Source organism: Hemiscyllium ocellatum, chromosome 10 (assembly GCF_020745735.1).
Source record: "Hemiscyllium ocellatum isolate sHemOce1 chromosome 10, sHemOce1.pat.X.cur, whole genome shotgun sequence".
NCBI lineage: Eukaryota > Metazoa > Chordata > Chondrichthyes > Orectolobiformes > Hemiscylliidae > Hemiscyllium > Hemiscyllium ocellatum.
In genome coordinates this window covers 56,272,292-56,295,372 of record NC_083410.1, presented here as the reverse complement: position 1 = coordinate 56,295,372, position 23,081 = coordinate 56,272,292, and the positions used below count along the sequence as shown (strand labels likewise).

General features: G+C 40.1%; 1 protein-coding gene across 4 annotated transcripts in view; it reads left to right on the top strand.

Annotated features, from left to right (window-relative positions):
• asb3 (ankyrin repeat and SOCS box containing 3) overlaps positions 1 to 23,081 on the top strand; it is an 83,123-nt gene that overhangs the window by 13,721 nt on the left and 46,321 nt on the right. For all 4 annotated transcript variants that reach the window (XM_060830927.1, XM_060830925.1, XM_060830926.1 and 1 more), the window contains 5 exons: positions 549 to 707; positions 1,868 to 1,980; positions 5,138 to 5,273; positions 17,409 to 17,586; positions 18,334 to 18,531. In XM_060830927.1, coding sequence (XP_060686910.1) covers positions 549 to 707; positions 1,868 to 1,980; positions 5,138 to 5,273; positions 17,409 to 17,586; positions 18,334 to 18,531 — 784 coding nt within the window. The remainder of the gene's footprint in view (positions 1 to 548; positions 708 to 1,867; positions 1,981 to 5,137; positions 5,274 to 17,408; positions 17,587 to 18,333; positions 18,532 to 23,081) is intronic.

Below are 23,081 nucleotides of genomic sequence, written 5' to 3'. Positions count from 1 at the left end.
CCAGACATATGCCCCACCAAAGTAGCAGTCAACTGGACAGGTATAAAGGGAAGGAACTATTTTGTTTTAAAAACTTGGTGATAAACATTTAAGAATGACTTTCAAGAACAGTAATCTACTCCGATTGCAATAGATCAGTCACTGGTGAGGTTTTGCTACCTATTGTCATGTTCAGGGGAAGATAAATTTAAATAGGTCTGGAATGTCTCCCACCCTATTCTCATTTTCCATTTCTGAAATTCCTTCTGAACGATTGGCTTATCTTGCCTGTTTGTTTCTATGTCAGTCCAGTGTGAATGGCTCTTGACCTTTTTCTAGTGTGTGTCATCTGTGCACTCAACTGCATGAGTTCTTCTGGTTTGCTGCGATGTGAAATTGGACAGTATGGGACAGCAAGAAGCAGAGGAGCAGTGAATGATAAACACAAAATTATAAGAACAAAGGAGAGGGCAATAGAGCCTGAGATACTGGAGTATATTATGTAAGCAATTTGAAGAAACTATCTTCATTTGGATAAGAATTGCTAATTTTTGTGTTTATTCCTCTAGCTTCTTCTGCTCAGTACATAGATTTAAAGACTTTTGAAGGTGAAACAGCTCTACATCTTGCTGCAAAATGTGGCCATTTAAAAATCGTTCAGATTCTGCTAAAGGCTGGGGCAAATCCGAATGCCATCACAAATGAAAACGTAACACCACTTTTTTTAGGTAAGGTTCTAAAATCGTGAATTTTTGGTTCATAATCTTCACATAGGAAACTTGAAGTGTCTTTAATTATTGAGACTTATTTTTGCAGTGGCAGGGTTTAAAAATTTCTGCAAGGCAAGTAGTTTAAATTGTTAGTTGTTTCCACCGCAGGGAGAGAAACCAGGGCTTGATGTTTTTTTGTTTGAGATAATTCAAGTCTTGCTGTGCGGTCAATAAAGCTCCATTTGTGAATAGCCAAATGACTGGGTGGTAGGTTGGGAGTAGAGCTTAGAAGGGAGCTGTTGGTTGTCAGTACTTTGGTAAGTGGTACGCTGATGATGTCTACAGATACACTCTGAGGTTGCTTTCTTTTTCTAATCTGCCATTCTTCTTAGTCTCTTCCATTCCTAGTTCATCCTTACCCTACTACTCTCTTACTCTCTTCAGTACAGTGACACTCGTACATAACTGAATACAATTCTCTGAAGATGAAATCCTGCTGTTTGCATGCTTGTCTCTAGTCAAATTTCTGTTCTGTCAGAGCAACATAATATCAGTATCTAAGCTACTGATAAATTTACGTAAGAGCAGAAACAGTTTCTCTCAGTAAGGACACATCACAGCTTACCTTAGTCCAGAGATCCTGATTACTGCACAGCCAAGGTTAAGGATCCCAATTGTGCATGGGATTGCATAAAAAGGAGCATCTTCCTTCCACAGGGATATCATTGATCATTAGATAACTATCAAACACACTTCCAACATATTCTGGGAATTAATATGTTGCCCTTGTGCAATCAATTAGCAACAAAAATGCACTAATGGTGTACATACTTGAACCAGATTGAGGGAAGGTGATTTCGGTGTAATATTTAAAACAGGAACGTATCTCCGAATTCTGGAAATAAAATTACTTGCAACTATAAAAGAATCCGCCCACAAAATCCCAAGCAGCAATCACGTGGATTCTAGATATAAAATTTTCAGTTTCTACTTGGAATTATATTTCAACTTGGTATCATTTAAGTTTATGGTTAATTTTTCATTCAATATAACTAGGACTTTAAATGAGTCTGTGTATCTTCTATGTATTCATATTGCTACAAGCTTAAATGCTTTTATATTGTATTATGTTGAAGCAAAAGTTTGATTTTATTTGTCCCAACTTGGCCTATTTGAAGCGATTGAGAAAGGTGACATTGCTGTTGCAAAGACTCTTTTAAAGCATGGAGGAAGAATTAATGGGCCCCATTCTGCGTGTTTATGGAGCGTTCTACATCAGGCTGCTTATCAGGTACTGCTACATTCATTATAGATTCTAATGGGGGAGGGTGTGGGTGGGGTGGAAAAGGGAGGTGGGGTTGGGTGTGGTGGGGTGGGAAGGGGGTTGAGTGGGCAGTGGGGTGGGTGGGGTATGTTGAGGGGGATGGAGGTTGGGATCCAGGGAGATAGTGAGGAAAGAGATCAGTCTGAGACTGGTCGGGCAGGCAGGACCAAAGCTGAGAACAGGGTAGGACTGGTAATTAAACTGCATTTATTTCATTGCAAGAGGCCTAACAGGTAAGGCAAATGAACTCAGGACATGATTGGTAACATGGGACTGGATAGCTTAGAGATGTGGCTCAGGAATGGACTGGGTTGGCAGCTTAATGTTCCAGGATATATGCAATAAAAAGAGGGGGCAAGAGAGGAGGAGGCTTGGTGTTTTTGAATAGGGATAACATTACGGCTGTACTTAGGGAGGGTATTTCTGGGAATATGTCCAGGGAAGTTATTTGAGTGGAACTGAGAAATAAGAAAGGGATGATCACCTTATTGGGATTGTATTATAGACCTTCTAATAGTCAGGGGGAAATTGAGAAACAAATTTGTAAGGAGATCTCAGTTATCTCTAAGAATAGTAGGGTGGTTATGGTAGGGGATTTTAACTTTGCAAACATAGACTGGGACTGCCATTGTGTTAAGGGTTGAGGTGGAGAGGAATTTGTTAAGCGTGTCCAAGAAAATTTTCTGATTTCAGTTTGTGGATGTACCTACTAGAGAAGGTCAAGTTTTGCACCTACTCTTGGAAAATAAGGTAAGGCAGGTGACTGAGGTGTCAGTGGGGGTGACCTTGGGGTCAGTGACCATAATCCTATTAGTTTTTAAATACTAATGGAGAAGGATCGACCAGATCTAAAAGTTAAATTGGAGGAAGGACCATTTTGACAGTTTTAGGCAAGAACTTTCAAAAGTTGATGGTGGATAGGAGGGGAGGAGGAATGTTTGCAGATAAAGGGACAATTGGAAAATGGAAAATGAGGTAGAGTCCAGAGACAATATGTTCATGTTTGGGTGAAGGGCAAGTCTGGTAGGTATGAGGAATGCTGGATGATGAATGAAATTGAAGTTTTGGTCAAGGAAAAGAAAGAAGCATACGTTAGCTAGAAGAGTATAAATGGAATAAAAGTATACATTAAAGGGAAATCAGGAGGGCAAAAAAGGGACATGAGACAGCTTTGTTAAGTAGGGTTAAGGAGAATCCAAAAGGATTCTACAAATACATTAAGGATAAAATGGCAACTAAGGAGAGAATAGGGCCCCTTAAAGATCAGCAATGTGTGGAACCACAGGAAGTGGGAGAGGTACTAAACAAGTATTTTGCATCAGGGGTATGGAAAGGATGAGTAGCCATGTTCTTTTACCCAAAGTGTGAGTGTCCAAAACTAGAGGGCATTGGTTTAAGGTGAGAGGGAAAAGTTTTAAAAGGGTAGTACGTGCATGGAATGAGCTGCCAGTGGAAGTGGTGGAGTCTGGTGCAATTACATTTAAAAGGCATCTGTATGGATGTCTGAATAGGAAGAGTTTAGTGGAACATGAGCCAAATGCTGGCAAACAGGACTAGATTCATTTAGGAAATCTCATCAGCCATTTGTGAGTTGGACTGAAGGATCTGTTTCCGTGCTGTACATCTCTAGGGCTGTGTGCCCACCTGTGTTGTAAGACTATTTATTGACCCTGCTTCCGTCGCCTTCTGAGGCAGAGATTCAAAAGTTGCTGAAAGGCCTAATTTTACAGTATTGCCGTCCAGTCTAGACTCCATCCAAGTGGAACATCAAGACTATTCAAGATATTAATCAAGCCATCTCTCACTCTTCTAAACTCCAGTGCAAATAAGCCCAAACTGCTCATCCTATTCTCATGAGACAATCCACTCATTCCTGGCATTGATTCAAGTTCCTCTAAACTTCCTCCAGTGCATTTACACCCTTCCTTTACAAGGAAATCAAAACCACAGTGTTTGAGATGTGGTTTCAACTATGCCTTGTAAAATTGAAGCATAACTTCCATACTTTTCGGTTCAGTTCTGGAGAGGATCCTGTTGACCTTTTGGATTACAAACTGTACCTGCATATTAACATATTATGTACTGGAATGCCCAAATCCCTCCCTCCCTTGGAATTCCAGTCATTCTCCATTTAAATGATGCTTTGCTTTGTTATTCTTCCTACCAAAATTGTATATCTTCACATTTCCCACTTCATGGTCCTTCTGCCAGATTTTCTGCCAGTCAGGCTACATATCCTTACTAATTTGCAATTTCCTTGTTTCTTCTTCACAGTATACTTTACTATCTATTTTGCAGTTTTCTGCAAATTTAGTTACCATTCCTTCACTTTCTTCATCTAAGTTATTGATGTAAATTATGCACAGTTGAGGCTCCAGCACAGAACTCTGGAGGATCCACTTATCAAATCCTGCTCATCAGATAAAAACGCAATTGAGCATACTGTCTGGTTTCTGTCAGCTGGGTAATCGTTGATTCATGCTAATTTGTTGCCACTTATACTATGAGCCTTTACTTTTTGCAATAAAATTTGATTTGGGACCTTATCAAATGCATTCTGAAGATCCGAGTTCAATATGTTTACAGTCACTCACTGTTTCGGCCTGACATGCATGCGCAGACAGACATGCACACGCATGTAATTATTAAATTTGTCACTTAACCTTGTCTGTTAATATTGAAATTTCACATGCTGTTATATTAAAATTCGTAATCATTTTGTTTGTGACTATATCTGACTGTTTGCTTAATTTTTGGGAAAAGGTTAATTCGTTTATTCTGCTGATGTGATCCTGCTAGAAAGTTGATCATGTAAATGCCAGCCCTGTCTGGTTGATGTGAGGAAGATGGGTGATTGAAGTTTAGGTGTAATTAACGTCTAGGCAGAGACGGATGATCATCCTAAAATAGTTCCTTGACAAGAATTTAAGGTGAAGGGATAACTGTCATTGAGTGAAAAATGGTAATCCATTTTTAGTTACATGAGCTTATAACTGCTCAGTAATTTAACTGAATGATTGCACTGAGCTGTTAAACTAGATTTCACATGCATTTGTACAAGTTCTAATCATAGTTAACTTCAAAAGAATCATGTCTACAGCCTTTAACTTATAATGTATTTTAGGAACACTTAGAAATACTGAAGCTCTTGCTTGAAAAAGGTGCTGATAAAGAAGCCAGGGACGATTATGGAATTACACCATTGTTTCTTGCTGCTCAGTATGGAAAACTGGAAAGTATAAGAGTTCTTCTGCAACATGGTAATTGTTCAGTCTTAATACTTTCATCTAATACAGTAAGCTGGCAATTTTGGATAGGCTAATTTAAAATCTTAATATTGTAAATGCTCTGTGTGTGTTGTTTTCTTTAAATGAGTATTCCAAAGCGCATCATTCCACTCCTAGTTAAAGTGCCTCAAGTCCTTTCAAATTAACTAGCTTGCTGTTTCAAACTTTTGAACAATATTTGCATATAGGCAATATTTCTGAAGTGTAAATATTCTCTGCTAGTCTAAGAACCTCCAATGAATCCAGTGACTGTTCCAATATACTTTTGGAGTACTATGACTATTTATTTTCAGACATAACAGTGTTTGGTTTCCAATAATAATTCATTACTTGATTGAGAAACTTCTTGTAGAAAAGCTACTACATTGTCTAAATACAAGCAATTTTTATTTTATGTGATGTGTTTGAACAAAGTAACTATAAATCCACTAAGTTTGTAATAGATATGAATGTACTATTTTAGTCAGAGAGAACATAAGGGCAACAGAAGAATACACTGCAGTGATTTTTTTTTCCAAAATATTAATTAAAGTATGGTATTGAGTGGAGAAGAGAACATGTTCTGCTTCAAAATATAAAATTTTATCTGACATTGCTTGATGCTAACACTTGGCAAAATGGAAAAGTAATCACTTTTTAATGCTTTATCCTTTGGTTGAATAAGAAAATTAATAGTCTTTGACCATTACAGTTCATCTATCCTTGATTGTCACCATCAATATTTACAAAATGTAATTGATGAATATTCTGCCCTCTGTCTCATACCTTCAATATTTAATACAAATATCACATTGTAATGTGATCTGTTCTACGAGTGATTTGTATTCTTTATCCACAACTCTGGCATTCATTAACAGTAGCTTTGATTGTTGTGATGAGGGATGAGCAAATTGTTTATGCACTTTCCATATAACCCTCTTCCTATCAGCCTGACTTCTATCTGCCGATGTCAATTATACTTCTTGGACCTTCTGATGAAAAATTCCAGGTTTCCTGAATAGAATACAAAAATATCTGGATTCCATGAATTGCAAGCTTACTGTGTTACCAAATAGAAATACTTTGTCATTTCACAAATCCAAACGTGTTTTCACACTTTTTAAAGGATGATGAGTAATGATTGGATGTTACTCTGGATGATGTCCTCATAATGAAATTATGTAGTCCTGCAATTTCACACAGGAGCATCATCCCCAAGTGGAAAGCAGGTGGAGTTTTTCTATTCTTTGATCCTATTCTTGCTTGTTTTGTCCAGCCTTTCCAAATAAAGTTTAGTCAAACACTGTTGAGGTACACCATTATCTATTACATCATAATTGAAGAACCAGCAATGAAGATACTCATGGAGTATCATATTCAATCTCTCAGCCATGTCTTTCTCATTACTTCAAATAGTTGACTCCTTATCCTTGAAGAATTCATGACAGTGATATTAAGAGTCACACTGGAAACATACCTTAATTATCCTTTATGAACTTTTGGGATTTACTTATTGTCTGCTATCATGTCAATTCTGACTCCGCCATGATTCAGAAATCTATCAAAGCCACAAAGCTCCAAAAATGTCTTTCAGCAATTCTATCCTCATACACCTGCAATTTAGGCCCCTTTCAACTCTGAGAGTTGGTAATCATAGATCTTTTGTTTTCTGCACCACCATGGAACTCCCAATATTTTCTCTAAGATACTTTGAAACAATTGACTTGCTGAAACATTTTTCGCGCGGCAGCCAATTGTTCAAAAAGGGGATCATTCCCGTGAAATTGAACATCAACCAAATATCAATATGATTGCTGCACAGTTTAACCGTTTCAGTACCTGCATATATTGTAGAATTTGTATATTAAATTAGATTTATTTCATATAACCTCTCAAATTCCGTGTTATATTCTTCCATCGACTGATTATCCATCTTATTAAAATGATCGATTTTAGGATTCCAACAATTCAACTTTTTTTCTCAGCTCTGTCCATAAATCATATTTAAATCACCAGATTGTCCTTGGTATCCATGTGTGTTACACCAGTCCAGAAAACACTTTATTTCTTATTTTGTTTTCTATTGGTAAGAATAAAGAGAACACCTTTTCTTTTCATGCTGCTTCGTAGTTAGAGAGATGATACAAGGCCACATCCCTACCATATTCCTCTTCTGCTCCAAATCTGAAAACACTATGGATTATCATAACTTTTGATCTTGCAATGTGACTCAGCATTTCATTTTAAAAAGCTATTGAAAAAGTTGTTTCTTCCACATATCTGAATTACCTTAGTGTTCTTTAACTTCTCATGGAGAGATTTACATTAATCTTCTACTACCTCAGCCTGAGTGTAACCATGCATCAGGTGAGGGGAGAAACTAAAAAGGACAGTCCTTCATGATAATCTCAGCTGGTGTGGCATTTAAACCACGTTGTTGGCATCACTCTGCATTGCAAATAGTTGTCCACCCAGCTGAGCTAACTGACTCAAAAACAGAAATTGCCAGAAAAGCTCATTGAGAGATTTCTAGCTTCTGACGTGCTGTTGTAGCCATAATATTTTTATAGCTGGTTCAGTTTCTGGATAATAGGAGCCTCGATGATATTGATAATAGAAGATTTAGTAATGGTAATGTTGATTCTCTCTTGTTGGAGATGGTCATTGCTGAACACTCCTGTGGCATAAACATTACTTACGTGGCTCAAACCGAGATAGTTTCCAGCTCTTGTGCATTTGGACATAGACTGCTTCTGTATCTGAGGAGTTGTGAATGGTGTTGAACATTGTATAATTATCAGCTACCCTCCATATTTCTGACTTTATGATCAACATTTCCTTGTAATGTTTTTCTGGCTATGCAGTACATGGCAGTGATTTCCAGATTTGGAAGTCAGTGCCCTTTTGGTGTGCTGATACTGAATGTCATGAATGGAACATTAGAGCAACCATGTAGTTGACATGGAATGTTGCTTATGATGGAGGGTAAGTTATTGAAGCAGCTAAAGGTGGTTGAGCATAAGACATTACTCTGAAGAGGTATTGCTGAATTGCCATGGAGCTGAGATGATTCACCTCCAACAACCACAATTATCTTCCTTTATGCCAGATATGATTCCAACCAGTGTAGAGCTATCCCACATTCCCATTGACTCCAGATTCACCATGGCTCCTTAATGCCACACTCAATCAAAATAGCACACCTTGCAATAGGGAATAGTTTGAGATACTGAGCATCAACTTGCATCTTGGTGTTGTAAGCATTATTCATGAGTGATCCTTAGTGGTCATTGTGGTGGAGGAGAGAAGGAGATTCACACATCTTGACCAAATGCTGTCTTTACATGGCAAAAACAGAAATGTATTTTCAGCATTTGCACAGCAATCGGGACTGCAGTTTATGTGCAACTTAAGAACCTTGAGGAGAAATTAGTTAGTGTGTGACTGTTTACAAGAAACTGCAGCCCTGGATAAATTAAAAAAGCATAAGGAAAATTAGTGTTTTTTTTAAACACACTGATGTTTTGAGTTACTGAAATGTGTCATAATGATTTATAGCCGTCACTTCTAGTTTTCACAACAATTGAGATTTTATGAAAGCTAGAACTAAGTCACATTATGCACAGTTTTGAGGGGGGGGGGGTGGCGTGGGGGGAATGTAGAGGATTTTGGTGTAATTTGATTTTTCTGTCTGAAAATAATGTTTGCCAGTGTGATTAAACTCACTTTTAACAAATCTCTGTATAATTTGCAATGGCCAATGAGTGATGAGCAGTGGAGCCTGCACTTTTCAATAAACTGGTCAGTATAGTGCCTCTGGTTTGCACTGCTGCCTCACAGCATCAGGGACTCTGGTTTGATTCCAGCCTTGGGTGACTGTCTGTATAGAGTTTGCAAACTATCCCTGTGTCGCGTGGGTTTCCTCCGGGTGCTCCGGTTTCCTCCCACATTCCAAAGATATGCAGGTTAGGTGGATTGGTCATGCTAAATTGCTCATAATGTCCAGATATGTGCTAGCTAGGTGGATTAGACATGGGAGTTGCAGAGTTTCAGGGATAGGTAAGGGATGGGTCTGGGTAGGAAGCTCTTCGGAGGAGCAGTGTGGACCCAATGGGTCAAATGGCCTGCTTCCACACTGTAGGGATTCTATAATTCTAAATCCACACACCTTGGGTATTGTCTAGTTTCAGGTTACTCCTGTCAGATAGCAAATCATGGCAGGGAGCATTAAACTGCATGTCATCAGGAAGGAGACATCACATCTGCGTATGAGACATAGCCCAAGTCAGTGTTTAGTTTGAGGAATGTAGAGGCATCATGGGAATTTTATGCAGAAGAGTGGAGGTGCTTTTTGCTTACCTTTTTCATTGTCAGGCCTTTTAATGGGATATTGATCAGGATCAGGGATGCAGCACAAAAGAAGGAGTAGCAACACAGGAAAACTATAAATTCATTGTATGGTAATAGCTACTCATTTGATTATATGTGATGGGTTACTCTCAGATTGAAGGTAATTAGGAGAAATATGTATAGGTTACAAACTAAAAGACCAGTAGGGATTTTTTTAAAGAAACGAATTAAGAACTAAGTAAATAAAATAGAGATGTTGTGTCTGAGCAATATGAGAGCTGGTGGGGCCCATTATGGTTCATTGTGACCACATCTGTAGCAAGTATTGTTTGCTTCATGAACTCTGTCTCAAAGGTGATGAGTTCAAGTCTAAGCTTTGGACACTGTGGCACATCAGGCAGAAGGGGAAGAATTAATTGGGATCCTATGTTTCAGGAGGCAGTCACATTCTTTAAATTAACTCTAATTTGGTCAGTGATCAGAGACAGGAGAGTGTGACTATGAGCAAGGCAGGTGAAGAGAGCTAAGAGGTAGTGCTTCAGCCTTGAGATTCTCTAACAGATTTGAGATTCTTGCTCCCTGTTTGGAATAGAGTAAGGGCTATAAGAATGATGAGCAAACTGAATATGGCTCTGTGGTACAGGAAGCCATTCAAGAGATGGAAGGAAAGAGAATTGTGGTTGTATTTGGGGATATTATAGTCAGGAATAGATATTGTTGTCTGTGGCAAAAATATGAGGGAGGAAGTTGATTGGAAGAATGGCCTAGCAGAGAAGACAGTGGGCAGCAATGGCTGGAGCTTCTGGGGGAAACTCGGGAGGCACAGAAGAAATTCATCCCAAGGAAGAAGAAATATATTAAGGTTGAGGTGACAAGGGAATTCAGAGACAGGATAAAAGCAAAAGAAAATATATTTAATATGGTGAAGATTAATGGGAAGCCAGAGGATTGGGAAGCCTTTTTAAAAAGCAGCAGAGGACAACTGAAAAAGCAATAAGGGGGGGAAGATGATGAAATATGAGAGTAAGCTCACTAGTAACATAAAAGAAGATTGCAAGAGTTTTTACAGATATATGAAAGGTAAGCGAGAGGCAAGAGTAGAATTGAACTGCTGGAAAATGAGGCTGGAGAAGTAGTAATTGGGAATAAAGAAATGACAGAAAACTGAATAGGTAATTTGTGTCAATCTTCATGGTGTAAGACGCCAGTAGCATACCAGAACTTCAAGGGAGTCAGAGGGCAGAGGTGAGTGTAATGTCCATCCCTAGTGCTGGAAAAGCTGAACAATCTGTAGGTGGATAAATCACCCAGATCCCAGATGGCCTACAACCAGATTTCTGAAGGAGATAGCCAAGGCGACTGTAGAGGAATTGGTGGTGATCTTTCAGGAATGACCAGAGTCCGGGATGATCCCAGAGCACTGGAAAATTTAAGAAGGGAGGTAGACGGAAGACTGGAAACTAAAGGTCAGTTAACCTCACCTTTGACATGGTAAGATTTTACAGTCCATTATTAAGGATGAGTTTGTAGAGTACCTGGAAGTGCACAATACAATATGGCTGAGCCAGCATGGCTTTGTCAAAGTAAAGTCATGCCTGACAAACCTGTTTAAAATTCTTTGAGAAGATAACAAGCAAGCTAGGCAAAGGAGAGCCAGTGGACGTGATTTATTTAGATTTCTAAATAAGTTGTGACACTAGAGGCTGCTAACTAAATAAGAGACGGTGGTGTTAGGGACAAAGTTCTGGCATGGATAGAGGACTAGTTGACTGACAGATGGATGAGAATGGAGATAGAGGTTTTCCGGATGGCAGCCGATGACTAGTGGATTTCCACTGGGTCAGGGTTGGGACCTCTATTCATATTATACATTAATTATCTGGATGAAGGAACTGAGGGCATTGTTGCTAAGTTAACAGGTGGCACAAAGATAGGTGGAGGGACATGTAGTATTGAGTTGGTGGGGAGGTTGCCGAAAGACTTGGACAGGCCAGGAGACTGGACTAAAAAAGGGCGGGTGGGAATACAGTGTGAAAATATGAGCTCATGTACTTTGGTCGGAAGAATAGAGGCATTGACTATATTTTTCAAGGGAAAAAGCTTTAGAAATCTGAAGCACAAAGAGACTTGTGAGTCCCAGCTCAGGATTTTCTTAAGGTTAACATGTAGTTTCAGCTGACAGTTAGGAAGGCAAATGCAATGATAGCATTTGTTTCAAGAGGGCTAGAATGCAAAAGTAGGGATGTATGACTGAGGCTGTATCAGACTCTGGTGAGACTGCATTTGAAGTATTGTGAACACCTTTGGGCCTTGTATTAAAGGAAGTATGTGCTGACATTAGGGGTCATCCAGAAAAGGTATCTAAAAATAATCCCAGGGTTAAAGAACTTGTCATGAGAGGAGTTGAGGAATTTGGGACTGTATTCGATTAAGCGTCGAAGGTTGAAGGAGAGAGTCTGATTGAAATTTACAGCATACGAGAGGCATGGAATGGGCATAGAGAAGATCTTTCTAATAGTCAGATAGACTAGGACCTGAGGGCATAGCCTCCAAATGAAAGGACAAACCTTTAGAATTGAGTTGAGGAGGAATTTCTTCAGCCAGAGGGTGATGAATCTATGGACCTCATTGCCATAGAAGGTTATGGAGGCGAAGCCATTGAGTATTTTTAAGTATGTATAGGTTCTTGATTAGTAAGGTGATCAAAAGTTATAGGAAGAAGGCAGGAGAATGGAGTTGAGAAACATATTAGACATGAATGAATGATAGAGCAGACGCAATGGGCCAAATGTTGTAATTCTGCTCCAATATCTTGTGGTCTTATGGTAGCCTTTTATCTTGTTCTAGCCAGATAGCTAATTTCTCTCCAATTTCTTGCTTGTCTCGCCACAAAATGTAGAAATTCACCACATAGGGCTCCATCTCCAGCTTTATTCTTCTAGCCCTTGAGCCTCAACATGACACTGTGTACTGATGCTCATTGGGGTTCTGTACCCTACCCCCTGGAAATAATTGTGGTGGTCACTGCTCATTTCCCTGCCGCAGCTTGCTTCTTTTCATTCATCTACTGTCACTACAGAGCTCCTGCAAGAACAGACTGTTTTCTAGCTCCAAGACTGATTTTGATGGACAGCCCCAGGAAAGACTGACTAGGCAGCTGACTGCTGCCCTTGCAGTTCCATAATTGATGAAGGATGATTTCCCCTGACTGCTTGCAATAGCCTTATAGGATTGAGTATAGCCCACTGTCTGGAGTTTAATCAGATAGTACCTGACAGTCACTGTCCCAAGTGGGCAAATGACCGTGGCAAAAGCTGGACTACGTGTGGACTTTGTTTAACTGATGTTTGTGAGACTCCCTGCGTGACAGCAGCCCTCTTTGACTTAATGAAGGACAACTTCCCATAAACAATGAGACATGACCCATTTGGATGAAAAATCATGCAGTGTGTTTGTCGTCTCGACAACTGTCACCTGCTGTTGGTGAGAGATTGATGTCTTATTGTGCCATACAGCAAGATGCCCGCCTGAACTGATCGCTATTTGCAAACCTAGTTAGCAGCGTTGCTCATTGTGTGCACTAAACAGCAAGTCAGCATGGCATACTGTGAGCAGTTAGGCCCTGGCTGAAGTGTCAATGTGTGAAAACACATGACAGGCCAAGGCAAGAGTAAGCAAAGGAGAAATGCTACAACCATCCAGGTAGGTGTTAAGTGAGTGAGTACAGTGAGAGTACGCAAGGAGCTTTGATGTATAGTCAGTTCTCCCAACCTGTACTCATCCCTTCGTGCAAAGTTTCCTTGCAGCGATGTTTAAATAGTAGTTGCTGAAGCACCCCTTAATGAAGCTTTAAAGTGCAAAAGTGGACCAGACCAATGCTGTGAAGTTTCTGCTAGTTGTCAGGTGCCTGCACCCATGGACATGAGGTGCAAATGGCCTGTGTCCTGAGATGTTGCTATGTGTCCAAGCTGGCAGTCTGGGGGAGCAAATAGCAACCTGAAGTCACCAAGTACCTGATCTGACTCTCATGTTGGTAAGTGTTGATGTCCAGTTTGCTCACAGCGGGTGGCAGAGTCGGAAGCTGCATGTTAATGAGACAAGATTCGGTGTTCCTGAGGCTATTAATGAATAGTAGTACCTTGTGAGAATCTCATTGTATTAGCTGGAAATCCTTGTGAAAATGCAATGAGTTATTTCAATAGTAGGAATAACCTCAGCTGTCTTCTCACACAATGAGTCCAAAATAACTCTTCTGAGCAGAGAATAAAAATTGATCCTGTATTTTAGTGAATGTACAGATTACTTTTTTTTGTTTATTCCAAAAGTATTGACTCTAGGTGACCTTGATTCTTAAGATTCTTGGCAATATTAGAGGTCAATATCCACATATACATTACTGTGTACAAGATTTCTAAAGGTGTGATAACTTGAGAGAAGAAAACATTTGTCTTGGCCAATGCCTATCAACATTTTCACTCAAAGAAAGCAAATAGTGTAATCATATTTTATTCAACATGTTCCTGTAGCTCAGTATTTTGTTTACTTTTTCTTTTTTCCCCTCTTCAATCTAATCTTGAATGTTGAACATTTCTGCCTTGACTGCTCATATTGTGCTGGAAATGGATTCCACAGCAGTATAGCTCTGTAAAAGAATATTCTCTTATAAACTTTGTATTTGTGGCACTTTTTTTTAAAGGAATACATATATATTCTGATACTCTGCATAGTTTAGCTAACCTACTTTATAAGAACTGTTGGTTAAGTTAATATTGAATGTTCGTTGCAGGTATATTGGGCTGAAAATAACTATGGTTGCTGGCATTGGTCCTGAATTCAGCAGAAAATAGCTGGTCCCAGCTATCTAATCATTTTTCTGTCATTTAAATGACAAAAGAGCGATTGTAAAAAAGATTTACTTTAGCGTCCCATTGACTTCACACTCAAAACTAGTAGAAGGAAAATTAAAAATAAAAGATTTTAGGGCTGAATATCAGGAATCAAGTTATACATGCAATACATGAAAAGCTAAAAATTTGATGCCAGAAGTGGGGAATCAACTCTTAAGATGTAGAAGCAGACGTAAGCCTTTGAGTCTACTCTTCCTATTGAATATTGACCCATTCAATAAGGTCAAGACTAATTTGATGCTCCTCAACTGCTTTCATTTTTTTTCCCATACTGAGTGTTGTCTCAGCCTTGAATATACTTAGCAACCCAACCTCTACACTGCTGTGTCATAAAGAAGTACACAGATTACTCTGAGAGAAGAAATTCTTACTTATATAAGTCCTAACTGTGCAACCCCTCACTCAGACTTTTTGCTCTGGTCCATGATGTGTATGGAATGAGCTGCCAGAGGATGTGATGGAGGCTGGTACAATTGCAACATTTAAGAGGCATTTGGATGGGTATATGAATAGGAAGGGTTTGGAGGGATGTGGGCTGGGTGCTGGCAGGTGGGACTAGATTGGGTTGGGATATCTGGTCGGATATGGACGGCTTGGACTGAAGGGTCTGTTTCTATGCTGTACATCTCTATGACTCTAATTCCCCAACATTTGCAATTTTTGCCTTAAGTTTGTGTTCTGCCAGGAAACATACTTGTGTTTGTTTGAGACCAGCCATCTTTGGACTTTTCTGCAGAAGCTACTCACTGTAGATATTTTCTAATCAACCTGTTTGGAGGTATCATTACACATCTCTGGAGCAGGTGGGACTTGAACCTGGGCATGCTGGCGCAGAGGTAGGATGTTATCCAGGACAGATTTGCTCAATGGATCAGTACTCCATCCACCAGCTTAACCATTCACTTCCTCTACCATCAGCACGTTGTATTAACAGAGTGTGCCAAAAAGTTGCTAAACTCTCTAAGGCAGCACACTCTAAACCTGAGAGCTAGATGTGTAAGAGCAGCTGATGCATGGGAACACCACTACCTGCAAGTTCTCCTTCAAGTTGCAAACCATCCTGAACTCAAACAGTATTCCCATTCCGTTACTATTGATGAGTCAACTCTTTCTAACAGCGTCGTGGTTGTACTTGTGCCATGTGAATGGCAATGGATGAAGAAGGTTGTTCTGTATCACTTATTGAGGGGAATTAGGGATGAACAACAAATGCTCGTCTTGCCTGCAATATTTACTTCCCATAGATAAATATATAAACAAAATTCAGCATGTACATAACTTACGAATATTTCCTCCATAATAAACTACCACTAATGTTCTGATAACCAGTTTAACCAGTGAGAATAAAGCAATCTTATTCAATGCTGTGTTTCTCGAATTAGTTGACCTTGAAAACAGGTTCTCCCATTGTGCTACTTTAGATAGAATGTTACTATTGATAAATAACTGGGCAAGATGCTGTACAATAACTATTTCAATTGATACAGGGTTTGCTTGGGAAATTGCTTCTATTTTTTGGACTAAACATTTTGGTATTTAACCAATGCTTTAGCTAGTTCTTTGCTTGTACACTTTGGAGTAGTAGGCTTTTTCATTTGAATGAGACTTGTTTCTCTTGGTTTTGCCTGATTAATTTATTTGATAGGTCTCTTTCCAAGCTGTATGACTCTGTCAGTCCAACTCATCCATGCTGACCAGACATCCCAATCTAGTCCCATTTGTCAGCATTTGGCCCATGTCCCTCAAAATCTTTCCTGTTCATATATCCATCCAGATGCCTTTCAAATGTGGTAATTGTACTTGCCTCCAACACATCCTCTGGAAGCTTATTCTTGACACATACCACCCTCTGTGTGAAAAAGCTACCTCTCAGGACCTTTTTAAATCTTTTTCCTCTCACTGTAGACTTATGATCTCAAGTTTTGGGTTCTGCACCTGAGGAAAAATACATTGACTATTCAGGTTATCCGTGCTCCTTATGTTTTTATAAACTTCTATAAGGTTACCCTTAGACTCTGACTCTCCAGGGAGAAAAAAGCCCCAGTCTATTCAGTCTGTCTCTGTAGCTCAAACCCTGCAGTTCTGGCAACATCCTTGTAAATCTTTTCTGTACCATCCCAAGTGTAACAACATCCTTCCTATTGTAACATATCAAAAAAAATAAGGTGAGTTAACTTTTGCAGATGAATTTGAATTGCAAGCCATTGATTTTGTTTTTTTATGTCTTTATCTGCTGTCTTCCAAGTGCGATTGGAGAACATATTATTTAGAGTTCTAAAAAATTAACAGCAAAAGTTTTAGCAGGTGAAAGATGGAGATCTGCAGGGATACCTTTTAAGCATGGCTCAGATTTCTGTATCTCCTATCTGTTTCAATAAACTAATCTACAGTTGATACCTAACAAATAATTTGGATTGCGTCTTCCCCATTAACATTATCAGCTGGGTAAATGGATTGGCATAGAATTTGCATGTAAAAGAAGTACTTATGTAAGAGCCAGATGTTCCTGAAACATGAAATCCAGGACTGTTCTCAATTGTAGTGTAAACTAAAAAATAGTGAAATTTAAAAGAAGTAGATTTGCTGTCATACTGCATTCTATCCATATAATTAATGGTGCTTTTATAAAAATGATTTGCATACAAATTGAGCTTTATTAGGTTGAACACTTGGATAAATTCTTCTATCATACAGATGCATTCTGATTATTTTGTCTAATTGCAAAATAATGGTGAAAATGCTTAGATGCTCAGTAACGAAATCGTTTGTATTTTAATATTCATGCACAATAGCCTTCTAACATAACTTTTTTTTAATCCATGAGACATGAACTGAATTTGCAGTGGACTAACCTATTGAATCTATTTTGCAGGTAGTGATGTTAATTGCCAGGCCTTTGATAAGGCCACACCTTTGTTTATAGCAGCTCAGGAAGGCCATGTAGAATGTGTTGAACTGCTGTTGTCAAATGGTGCTGATACAAACCTTTACTGTAGTGAAGATGATTGGCAGTTGCCCATTCATGCTGCTGCCCAGATGGGGAAAGTCAAGTGAGTGCTCTGACATATACTTTAAGTTGTGCTTGGAAAATTTTCACTGGGTAAATGCGAGGTGATGCATTTTGAAAGATCCAAATCAAGAGTGAACTATACAGTAAATGGAAAAGTTCTGGGAAAAATTTATGTACAGAGAGATCTGGGTGTTCAGGTTCATTGTTCCCTGAAGGTGGCAATGCAGATTGGTAGAGTGATCAAGAAGGCATACGGCATACTTTTCTTCATCAGGGAGGGCTTTGGGTTTCACCCTCAGACTCCCACATATATTTTCCTCGCCGTAAAGGTGAAGAAATGTTGCATATCCCTATTGCTTACATTACAAAGGCCTTGTATTTATCTGCTTTCACATGTCAGGATTGCTCAGAAATTTTCGACTTTTGAGGACAATATTTTTCATTTTCTAGATTGCCATCTGTGTGTTTCTACTTGGCATTTTGTTGAGGTTCATTGCTACAATGACTTATACCAGCTCAAATACAGAAATGGCTCTCTTGAGTAACCTTAACCAAAACAATTATCTTAAATCAACTTGTAAGAGATCTCACCCAATCTACTTCAAATTCTTTATGGCTTGTGTTTTTACAACATTGATTAGAATAAATTTACATATATTACATTGGCTGTATGAGCATTCAAAGTCTTGCACTATTTGTATTTTAAACTAAGAACCAAAAATATTTTTTGTGTTTCTGATGTGTGCGAATGAAAACTAATTTCATGACATACGTGGATTTTTGGCAGGGTATTGGAATTCTTGATACCAATCACTGATCGACTATGTGATACAGAAAGGAATAAAGTGAGCCCAGTCTATTCAGCCGTGTATGGAGGACAGCAAACATGCTTAAAAATGTTACTACAGGCAGGTTACAGTCCCGATGCCCAAGAGTGCCCATTGTATGACTGCCTATCACCATTGTGCATGGCTTTTTCTCGGAGGTAAGCTTGCAACTTTTAAAGCTTAAATTACAATTCCTGTGCAATTGTAAAATACTTATTAGCTAAGCAGCTACATCCACAGACATTGTAATATTGTTTAAAAGTATATTTGCATTTGCCTGATTATAGGATAATACTTTATGATCATTATGCTCAACGGGCAATTATTTACGCTTGCGCAGATTTTCTGTGGGATTTGACATTGGAACTCCATGTGATCAGAATGCCATCAAATGTACTGCTTTTTACATAGCTACTGTAAAGACACCAACTGAAAATTCATAATCCCTAAGATTTAAGAACAGTTACTGAGCAGCACAGTAACATTGGAGGTATCATCCATTGAGCATAATAACTTTTTGTTAATATTAATTTTTCCAGGATTTCCCATCTCACAACGGCAGCAACCTGTATTTTTATAGCACCTTTAGATTAAAACTTGAAGGAGCTGCCCAAAAGTGGTTTAAAACAAAACTTATTTTACAGGGATATATATTTGAACAAATTAGCAAATGCATATAAGAACATCTTAAAGAAAGAATGAGATGTATTTAGATTAGATTAGATTAGATTAGATTAGACTTACAGTGTGGAAACAGGCCCTTCGGCCCAACAAGCCCACACCGACCCGCCGAAGCGCAACCCACCCATACCCCTACATTTACCCCTTACCTAACACTACGGGCAATTTAGCTTGACCAATTCACCTGACCCGCACATCTTTGTGACTGTGGGAGGAAACCGGAGCACCCGGAGGAAACCCACGCAGACACGGGGAGAACGTGCAAACTCCACACAGTCAGTCACCTGAGTCGGGAATTGAACCCGGGTCTACAGGCGCTGTGAGGCAGCAGTGCTAACCACTGTGCCACCGTGCCGCCCACTATTGGCGATGGGAAAGCCAGAGCTCAGGGTTTTGACAGTTGAAGCCACTGTCAATGCTAGAACAATTATAGTTGGAAATGCTGAGGCCAGAGTTTGAGCAGTGCAAATAATGGAGACTTATGGTGCTAGATAATATTAGAGTCAGGAAGGGGCAAGTCAGTGAATTGATCTGGAAACAAGGACGAGAATGATAAAATTGTGATGTTTATTAAGAGGGAACCAGTGTGGGGCACAGTGAGCACATGAGTGGTGGTTGAAAGGGATTGGATGTGAGTTTGGATAAGGATAGTAGAGTTTTTGATGATCCCAAGTTTATTAAAGAAAGAGCTTGCAAGAGCTATGTGTACATTGAAATAGTCAAGTCTCAAGGTAATTAAAGCATGGATAAGGAGGGTAAAGTCACATCAAAGTTAAAAATTGCATCCCAAAAGCTGTTTCAGGGGATCTTGTGGCATTGGTTGTATCTTTATCTATGGGCCAGAAGGTCTGAGGCCACCTCTCTGTAGATGTGCCATAACATGTTTGAACAAGTTGATTTAAAAACAGAAGCTGTTTTCGTACTCTTTCAGGATGGAAACTTGGTTTAAGAGTTTTGAATACTGAGTTATAGGATTGCTGAGCATGGATTTGGGAGGCACCAACAAGTTCAATGACTTTGGACAGGAAAGGGAGGTTGGAAATGGGCGGTAATTTGGAGAGTTGCGGGGGTAAGTGTTTTATCTTTCTTTGGTGAGGGATGTTGAAGGCATATTTAAATAGGGAACAGTACCTGAAGAGAACAGGTTTTTTGCGAGCCATCAAGCAATGTTGGGTCATCAGAGGTTTAATGGGAATATGGTACAGCTTGGAGTGAGTTATTCACTTCAGAATTCCCAGTATCTAAATAAAGCTGTTCAGCAGTGACTTTTAGGATGATGGATGTTGCTACAGTGTTTTTCAAGTCCTTCAGACATTCCCTGAAACCATTTATAATCAATGAAATACTTTTGAAAAGTCGTTGTACAGGAAACATGGTAGCCAATTTACGTGTGCACAGCAAATTCCCAAAAACTGCAATATAATGTTTAGATATTTTATTTTGTATTGTTGGTTGAGTATTAAGAATTTTCTAGGATGCTGAGAACACCTCTCCTGCTCTTTTGAAATACTGACATGATCGTTTGTATTCGCTGAAGAGATAGATTGAGTCTCAGTTAAATGTCTTGTCCAGAAGACCTCTTCTCTAATAGCATAACACCCCTTCAATGCTAATGTGGAATATGGACCTAGGTTTCTATGTTCAAGTCAGTGAAATGTGTTTTGAACACAAAACCACCTGAGAGCTAGAAGCGTAAGAGCAGTTGATACATGGGAACACCACTACCTGCAAGTTCTCCTTCAAGCAGAGAAATGTCATGTGATTAATTTTGGTAGGAAGAATGAGGAGAGGCAAAATTGCAAGTATAATTTAAAGGGAGTGCCAAAACTTTGTGTATTTATATCGGTCTTTGGAAGTATAAGGACAAGTTGAGCAGGCTGTTAAAAAGGTATGTTTGATTTTTAGCTTTATAAACACTGGTTACGGCCCATACAGTGTATTGTGTCTAATAACTGGACATCACACTTTGACTACAGACAGGGCTCAGAAGATACTTAGTAGATATTGCCAGGAATGAAAGACTTCAGTTATACTGTGAGACTAGACAAACTGGAGAAGGTTAAGCAACTTGAACTGAATTACCACCACCTATGTAAATTAGATTAGATTACTTAGTGTGTAAACAGGCCCTTCAGCCCAACAAGTCCACACCGACTCGCCGAAGCGCAACCCACCCATACCCCTACATTTACCCCTTACCTAACACTACGGGCAATTTAGCATGGCCAATTCACCTGACCCGCACATCTTTGGACTGTGGGAGGAAACCGGAGCACCTGGAGGAAACCCACGCAGACACGGGGAGAATGTGCAAACTCCACACAGTCAGTTGCCTGAGGCAGGAATTGAACCCGGGCCTCTGGCGCTGTGAGGCAGCAGTGCTAACCACTGTGTTGTACGGTTCTCTGCCAAACTTAGGAAGAAAGGACATTATACTTCAGAAGAACATGGACACATGAAAAATGGAATTCAGAAGGTGAAGCAGATATTTTTGATAAGAACAAATCTATCATGTTTTCATGAAAAAAGTGATTGCAGCAACGGAACAGAGGATCTCTGTACAATTACACAGATCTTTGAAAGTAGGATTGCAGATGAGGAGCTCCATAAATGCATACCTGGAAATTTAATATAAATATTTGAGACATACCTTGCACAATTTCATCAATATCAACTCAGGTTATCAGTCAACCTCCTGTGACTTTGTTCAGCTGTTCAAGGCCAAGTGTAATTTTAATATAATGTGGGAGTGAAAGGTCTGACAAATTTGTGAACCCAGATGTGAGTGTTCAAAATTTGATTGCTGTCTTAAAGCTGTGTGTATTTTCTGTATGAATATTTTGCAATACATTATCTTATAATAAGGAGAAAGTGAGGACTGCAGATGCTGGAGACCAGAGTTGAAATATGTGATGCTAGAAAAACACAGCAGGCCAGGCAGCATCCGAGGAGCAGGAGAATCGACATTTCGGACATAAGCCCTTCTCAGGAGTGAGGCTGGTGTGCCAGGAGGGCTGAGATAAAAGGTAGGGGGGAGGGCATTTGGGGGAAGGGCGCTGGGAATACGATAGGTGGAAGGAGGTGAGGGTGAGGGTGATAGGCTGGAGAGGGGGTGGGCGCGGAGAGGTCGGGAAGAAGATTGCAGGTCAAGAGGGCAGTGCTGAATCTTGGAGTAGGGACTGAGATAAGGTGGGGGGAGGGGAATTGAGGAAGCTGGAGAAATCTACATTCATCCCATGTGGTTGGAGGGTTCCTAGGTGGAAGATGATGTGCTCTTCCTCCAGGCGTCGTGTGGTCAGGTCTGGCGATGGAGGAGGCCAAGGACCAGCATGTCCTTGGCGGAGTGGGAGGGGGAGTTAAAGTGTTCAACCACGGGACAGTTGGGTTGGTTGGTCCGGGTGTCCCAGCGGTGTTCTCTGAAACGTTCCGCAAGTAGGCCGTCTGTCTCCCCAATGTAGGGGAGACCACATCGGGTGCAACGGATACAGTAAATGATGTGCGTGGAGGTGCAGGTGAATTTGCGACGGATATAGAAGGATCCACTGGGGCCTTGGAGGGAGGTGAGGGGGTGAAATGTGGGTGCAAGTTTTGCACTTCTTGCGGTTGCAGGGGAAGGTGCCGGGTCTGGAGGTTGGGTTGGTGGAGGGTGTGGATCTGACGAGGGAGTTGCGGAGGGAGTGGTCTCTCCGGAATGCTGATAGGGGTGGGGAGGGGAATATATCCCTGGTGGTGGGGTCTGTTTGGAGGTGGCGGAAATGACAGAGAATGATACGATGTATCTGGAGGTTGGTGGGGTGGAAGGTGAAGACCAGTGGGGTTCTGTCGTGCTGGCGATTGGAGGGGCGGAGTTCAAGGGCGGAGGAGTGGGAAGTGGAGGCGATGCTGTGGAGAGCATCGTCGACCATGTCGGAGGGGAAATTGTGGTCTTTGAAGAAGGAGGCCATTTGGGTTGTTCAGTAGTGGAATTGGTCCTCCCGGGAGCAGATGCGGCAAAGGAATTGGGAATATGGGAAGGTGTTTTTACAGG